Consider the following 7,500-nt stretch of genomic DNA (forward strand, 5'->3'; position numbering starts at 1 on the left):
GTCTCCAGGTGAAGGGAACAGGTAAGTGGAATTTGCATAGGTAAGAGCATTGTTATTTTTTTGTTATTTACTTTACGTAGTGTGTGTATGTGTGTGTGTGTGTGTGTGTTTGTTATGTAAAATTTCTAGCAATTTCTATTTTACTTGATTTTTTTTTCTATTTTCTTATTCTCTCATTTCTTCTTAATTTCTGTTTTTTTATGTTCTTTTCTTTCTTTACGCTGTATTTCCCGCCTTTATTCAGAGTTCTCGGTGTTTTCATCATGCTATTTTTATCATTGTCTTATTCTCCTCTTATTTCTTCTTATTATTCTCGTCACGTTGTTCTTATTCCCTTTTATCATCTATTCCTCTTCTTTATTCATTAGCGGGAGTTATTTTTTTTATTTCATCGTTCATGCTTTTTGTCTTTTGCTCTCGTTCCATTGTGTTCTTTGTCTGAGTCAGAGAGAGAGAGAGAGAGAGAGAGAGAGAGAGAGAGAGAGAGAGAGAGAGAGAGAGAGAGAGAGAGAGAGAGGGGGGGGAGAGAGGGTGAAGAATAAGCAACATGTAACTATTTTGCTCTCTCTCTCTCTCTCTCTCTCTCTCTGTCTCTCTCTCTCTCTCTCTCTCTCTCTCTCTCTCTCTCTCTCTCTCTCTCTCTCTCTCTCTCTCTCTCTCTCTCTCTCTCTCTCTCTCTCTGATAAGATCTCTAAATTATCTCACTTATAAAGGAAATGTATTTAACTCTTTCATTTGTTTGTTTGTTTGTTTTGCTTCGTGAATTTGTGACTCGTGAAAATTATTACGGTTCGATTCTCCTTGTGTCTTTAAATCCTCCTTTCTGTCTTTCCTCTTGTTTTGTTTAATTTATCAATGTTTTTTCTATTGTTTGTTTGTTTATTTGTTTGTTTATTTATGTATCTAGTTATCTTTATATTTATTAATTACGTCTGTTTCGTTTTCATACATTGTTTTTCTACATCTTTTTATCAATTTATGCAGTTAAATTCATTGCTTTTCCTTTATTTCTGTCTTTCATTTATTCATTTACGTATCTAATTATCTATCTATTTATTTATCACTTCTATTTCTCTTTTATATCTTATTTTCTGGTACATATTATTTTTTTCAACCAATTTATCCATTTAACTTCATTTTTTCCCATCCTTTCTGCGTAAACATAAGAGTTACCATCTAATATAAACTTTTTTGCATCATTAAAACTATCTTCCAACTTTTCGATGCCCAAATTGCGTATATTTCCTTCCCACTGTATATTTTCCCATTTTCTTCCTTTCCTCTTGTCTCCCCGATTATCTCTCGTGTGTGTCAGGTCATAATTTTTTAGTTGCAGTTGAATTTTGCCACTCCGCGTAGGTGTTAAGAGTGGGAGGGAAGGAGGGAGGGAGGGAGGAAGGGAGAAAAGAAAGGTAGGTGTGAGGAAGGTAAAGGAACGGAGGAGTGGAGGAGAGGAAGGGTGAGGGAGGAAGAGATAGAGAGGAAGGATGAGAAGTGCGTGGGTGAGTGAGAACAAGAAAACTTTTAGGGACAAGTGAGGGAGAAGAGAGGAAGCAGGGAGGAGGAGGAAAGAGGAGAGGAGAGTGGAAGGGAAGGAAAGGTGAAGGAAGGAAGGAAGAGGAAGAGGCAAAGATAGAGGGGAGAAGAGAAAAGGAGAGGGAATGAGGGGAGAAGAAAGGAAGGGGAGGAAAAGTGGGCATGAGAGAGGAAGGGGAGAGAAAATGGCTATCTGTTTGTCTGTCTGTCTAGCTGTCAATCTGTCTGTCTATCTGTCTGTGTCTACCTATCTGTCTGTCTGTCTGTCTATCTGTCTATCTGCCTTTCTATCTGTCTATCTATCTGTCTCCTTATCTCTCTATCTATCTGTCTATTTATCTGTCTGTTTATCTATTTGTCTCCATATCTGCCTGCCTTCTGTCTGTCTATCTGTCTTGTCACGCTTACTTATTTCTCACGTAAGCTTCTCTCTCTATTCTTTATCAGTCTCCCCTAGAGAAAAAATATTATAGAAACAATACCAATAAAATCACCGAGTGGGGGGAAACAGAATTTTTTCCTCCCACGAGTCAGATCAACAAAGGTAAACAGCGCATCGTCGAATAGCTATTAAGGGAATCACTGAAGAGTCAAATTTCCCGCTTCTTTTTTTCCCCTGATGTGATTTTCGTTTTTTTCAGGATTTCCACTCGTATATAAAAAAAAAAAAATTGAAGAAGCAGAAGAAAAAATACGTGGGGAAATTTTTTGTAATGTAAACTGTTGATAGTTTCACGTGAACAGCTTCTAAAACGTTTTTCTGGTTTTTCCTCCTTTCTCACTTTACCTCGACAAAAAAATACGACGAGGTAGAGATTGATAAAATAAAGAAATAAAATAAAAAGTAAGAAGGATGAGGAAAAAAAAACAGGTCATTAAAAAAAGGGGGGGGAAATTCTAATCCGTGCGAAGTTTCCCACATTCCTCCGACAAATCGTAAATGGGAAAACAAAAAAACAGGAAAACGCAATGTGGAATGTGCAAAGTGGGCGAGGAGGAAGAGGAAGAGAGAGACAGAGGAGGTGGATGGCTGCGTCACCTCCTCCTCCTCCTCCTCCTCCTCTTCTTCTCCTTGGTTAGTGGCGTGGAGGTAGGGAGCTGAGGATGGGGTGGTGGGGGGTGAGGGATGGGGGGTTTGAAGGGGTCGTCGCCCCCTTGCATTGCCTGGCTGTGGGGTTGGTGGTCCATTCTTCTCTAAACACGGTTTTCTAAAACACTACATGGAAATATATAGTGAAAATAATAAAGTTTAGTAATAATAATTGATTTTACTTTAATTTCAAGTTCTTATTGTGATTTTTCTTACTCATTTTGTGATTTTTTAATTGATTTTTGCAAAGTTATTCTGTATTTTATTTATTTATTTATTTTTTGTACTTGATTTGCTTAGTCTAGTGGTGATTGGGTGGTGGTGGTGATGGTGGTGATGGTGGTGGTGGTGGGGATGATTGTGGTTGTGGTGGTGATGTGTGTGTGTGTGTGTGTGTGTGTGTGTGTGTGTGTGTGTGTGTGTGTGTGTGTGTGTCTGTGTTTACATTATGATCTCTTACTGCCCATCTGCTTAAAACCATGTCATCTGTGTGTGTGTGTGTGTGTGTGTGTGTGTGTGTGTGTGTGTGTGTGTGTGTGTGTGTGTGTGTGTGTGTGTGTGTGTGTGTGTGTGTGTTTATGTGATTAGTGGAGCAGTGGTTCACACCCCGAAAAGTCTTCCGGGGTAAGAGTGAGCGTTGGTGAGTGGTGGTGGTGGTGGTGGTGAATGATGGGAAAAGTGGTGACGGTGGTGTGACGGTGAGTGATGGCAGTGGTGCTGTAATGGTGGTGGTGGTGGTGGTGGTGGTGGTGGTGTCACGATGAAAAATGACAATGGTGGTGGTGGTGGCGGGGGTGGAGGGGACAGCACCTCGTAGGTCGGCTTCTTGTCGTAGTAGGCGTCGCTCATGTACCACGTGTTCTCGATGACCCTCGCCGGCGCCAGCTTGCGGCCCGTCAAGCCGCGCTCGAAGAACTTGATGCCCTCCTCGTCGATGAGCAGGTAGGGCACGATGCCGTAACACACGGAGCGCGAGAACTCCTCGGGATGACGGCCTGCATGTTCTCCTTGGTGACCACGATGGCCATGCCCTTCTTGAACTTGTCCAGCTCGCCCCGCGCCGCGTCCGTGCAGCCCTCGTTGAGCGACGCGATGAGGCTCTCGCCGCACCGCTGGTCCTGCAGGATCTGCTGGAACAGCTCGTCAGGCAGCTCCTCGATGAAGCGGGTGGCCGTGTGTCTGTCCTCCTTCAGCTGCTCGAACATCTCCTTGGGGATGTCCTTGGAGGACGCCACGTGGCGCAGGTCAAATCTCCTGGAGGCTTCCTCGTCGTCGTCGTCGTCGTCGTCGTCCTCGTCCTGTGTTCCCTTGGCTTTCTTGGGCATCTGCAAGAGCAGGTTGGCGTCCCGCAGCAACTCGCGGATCTTCTTGCGGTCCTTGAGGCCCTCGGGGTTGGTCTGCAACACCTGCAGCATGCGGGCCACCTCGGGGTCCTGCTCGGCGATCTGGTGCAGCACGATCAGCTGCCGCAGCACCGACACCACGTCGGAGTTGTCCCGCAGCGAGTCAGGCTCCGAGGGCTCTGAGATGAACTTCTCCAGCATGGCGGCCACCTCCACGTTGCCTGTGACACACACCACGCCCACCGCCTCCGTCAGCAGCACCTGCGTGCGCGTGTCCGTCAGCAGACTCTCGGGGCTGTCGCTAAGCATCTCCACCATCTCGTCGATCTCTCTGTCGCAGCGGCGCGTCACCACGCGGTGCACGGTCTGGCGCAGCGCGCGGCGCGCCTGGTCATTCCTCTTGATATCGTCGGTGTCCACCATGTAATGGATGATGTTGGCGATGACGCCCTCGTCCTGGCCCAGGAAGGCGCGCACTACCGCCGCCGCCCTGCTGCTGGAGGCCAGCACGCGGCTGATGGCCTCCACCTGAACCGTGGCATGGTTCTCGTGCTCGCCCTCCTCGCCCATCATGGCCGCCAGCTTCTCCATCTCCTTCTCCCGCCGCGCCTCGGAGATGCAGGAACCAGCCCGCACCAGCTCCACCAGCAGCTCCACCCTGTCCGTGCCCTCGTCCTCCTCCTCCACTTCCTCCTCCGCCTCCTCCTCCATCACATCCAGCTGGACTCGAGACTTCTTCTTTTTCTTCTTCTTCTTCTTCTCCTGCTGTTGCGGCTCAGGCGTGGTGCCGTGCACCACCACGGTGTCCACCGCCAGTTTCTTGAGCGTGTCCGTGTCGATGAGACACTCGCCGTTGAGCAGCGTAGGGTGCGGCCGCGCGTCCGTGGGGTGTGTCATGAGCAGCGCCAGCTCCTCCTCGCTCACCTCGAACCCCTGGAACGAGATCTCGAAGTCTTCGTCGATCTCGTCAGCGTCTGGCGGGACGTACTTGAGTCCCTCCTCGGTCTCGATGATGTTGCCTGGGATGAACTTCGGCCCCTCGGGACTCTCCACCACCTGGCCCGGCACGAAACGCGGTCCGGCGTTGGTCTCCACCAGTTGGCCCGGCACGAACAGCTGGCCCTCGTCTGTGTTCATCATCTGGCCAGGGATGAAAGTGGCGCCGTTCTTGGTCTGGATGATCTGGCCCGGCACGAACTTTGGCCCCTCATCCTCCACGATGACCTGGCCCGGCACGAACTTCTCGCCGTGCGCCGTCATTACCATCTGGCCCGGCACGAACTTGGGCCCCTCGCAGCTCTCCACGATCTGGCCCGGGATGAACTCCTCGCCGTGCGTGGTGGTCACCGTCTGGCCCGGCACGAACTTTTCGGCCTCTTCGCCCTCTCCCGCCATCATCCTGCCGGGCACGAAGCGCTGGTCCTGCTCCGTCACCACCAGACGGCCCGGGATGACCTTGGCCTCAGGCGACAACTCCTTGGGCAGCTTTCCAGACAGGTAGAACTGCACTGCGTCAGCTGTCTCCACCATGTCGCCGTACAGCTGGTCGCCGGGCTGCACGTTGTCGGTGTTGGTGGGGTTGACGATGAAACCCACCACGGTGCGCTGCGCCACGGCCAGCGGCTGCAGCTCGCTGTTAGGAATGACCAGCCACTCGCTCACGCGCTCGCTCTCCGCGAAGGGCCGGTGCTCGAATCTGATCTGGCCGGCCTCGTCCTCCACCAGGTCGCCCTTGATGAACTTCTTCCCCTCGGGCGTGTTGAAGGTCCGGCCCGGCACGAAAGACGGGCCCTCGATGGTGTCCATGATCTGGCCCGGCGTGAAGGCCAGGCCCCCCTCCGTAGGGAAAGCCTGGCCGGCCACGAACTTGGCGCCCTCCGCCGTGGGCATGACCAAGCCCGGCACGAACATGTCCTCTCCGTACGCGTTCACCGTCACTTCACCGGGACAGAACTTGGGTCCGTCCTCAGTGACGACCGTCTGGCCCGCCACGAAGCTCTGCCGTCCATCCCCGAGGTCCATCACCTGGCCCGCCACGAACTTGGGTCCTCCTGGCCCGCTGAACACCTGGCCCGCCACGAACTGGATGGCCTCGTCCTCCGCGCCCTTGACGCACTGGCCCGGCACAAGGCTCACCTCGCCGTCCCTGTTGATGATGGTCTGGCCCGGCACGAACTTCTTGCCCTGCGGTGTCACCACCGTCTGGCCCGCCACGAAGGACTCCTTGTCGCCCACCTGCAGGATCTGGCCCGCCACGAACTTCTTCTTCTCATTGATCTCCACCAGCGCCCCAGACACGGCCTGGGCGTCGCTGGCCACGTATTCCGCCTTCGGCACGAACTCGGCGCCCTCCTCGCCGCGCACCAGGAAGCCCACCTCGGCGGCCTCCATGGCGGCGGCGATGAGGCAGATGTCCTGGAAGGTCGGCACGCAGTCTGGGTCCTTCGCGGCTCGCAGGATGTCGCTCACGTCCTCAGTGTGCTTGAGTTGCTCCTCCAGCAGGTTGCACACCGCGCGCGCCGTGTCCTGCGGCATGGGTAGCGCGGGCCGCACCGTCTCCACGGACACCACCACCTGCAGGTTAGCCACGTCGGAGCCCTTCACCACCTCCTGACGCGCTACGCTCGTCTCCGTCACCTCCAGCGGATCCACCCACTCCTCGTGCGGGAAGCTGTCCCAGTCAAAGCCCGCGTCCTCCGCCTCCTGTGCCTCCTTCCAGTTGAATCCCGCGGACACGGCGGCCATGGTGATGGACTTGGTCTGTGCCTGGCCCAGGTCAGACAGCATCCTCTCGTACTGCAGCTCCTCGTCGCGGGGCTTGCGTGTATCCGTCACCTTGGGCAGCAGGATGGCCTTGTTCTCCTGCTGCTCCTTCAGCATGGCCTCCATCCTGGCCAGCTTCTCGGCGCGCTGCTTGGCGTTGAACTTGACTCGAGGCTTGATTGGTCTGACGGAGTCCCTCAGCTCATCGGCCTCCGCCTTGGCCTCCAGCGCTTCGAACTGGCTCTTGCGGGCCAGCGTGTTGGACTTGCGTTTCCTTCGCTCCTCTAAGATTTTCTGTTGGTGCTTGAGAACCTTCTTGTTCTGGCCCTCGCCGCAGGCAATGTCCAGAGCGTCAGACTCCTCGGCCGCCAGGGTGGTCAGGTCCAGCTTGACGATGCGGCCCTGGTGCAGTTTGATGTTGACGCGCTTGGAGTCCTTGCTCACGGACACAGTCTCGAAGTGCCCCGTCCTGATGGCCTCCTCCATCTCGGCAGACACCACCATGCTCGTCTTCTGCTCCGTCATGTGGTATACAAACTCTTTGCTCGTCTCAGTCTTGCCCTTGAGCCGCGCCCGCATCCGCTGTAGCACCTCCTCCAGGTAGGAGAAGGAGCCTTCATTGTCTTTGTTTTTGAGCAGCAGCGGCCGCACGAAGGAGAAGTCCTCGTGGCGCGTGATGCGGCAGCCCTCCACGCCCTCGTGCTTCACCGGCTTGCCGAAGGCGATGATGGGGCTGAAGCTGTGCAGGTCCGTGGCCTTGCCCGTGAT

At 53.0% G+C, this 7,500-nt stretch overlaps 2 protein-coding genes across 5 annotated transcripts in view; both read right to left on the minus strand.

Annotated features, from left to right (window-relative positions):
• Positions 1-7,500, minus strand: part of LOC135097342 (obscurin-like) — a 130,126-nt gene that overhangs the window by 102,084 nt on the left and 20,542 nt on the right. The gene's annotated exons all lie outside the window — the stretch shown is intronic.
• The window catches only part of LOC135097344 (uncharacterized), a 23,228-nt gene that overhangs the window by 15,162 nt on the left and 566 nt on the right, over positions 1-7,500 (minus strand). The window contains 2 exon segments of the mRNA XM_063999142.1: positions 3,437-3,606; positions 3,609-7,500. The exon segment at positions 3,609-7,500 is cut by the window's right edge and continues 566 nt beyond it. Coding sequence (XP_063855212.1) covers positions 3,437-3,606; positions 3,609-7,500 — 4,062 coding nt within the window.

Source organism: Scylla paramamosain, unplaced genomic scaffold (assembly GCF_035594125.1).
Source record: "Scylla paramamosain isolate STU-SP2022 unplaced genomic scaffold, ASM3559412v1 Contig18, whole genome shotgun sequence".
NCBI classification, from domain to species: Eukaryota; Metazoa; Arthropoda; class Malacostraca; order Decapoda; family Portunidae; genus Scylla; species Scylla paramamosain.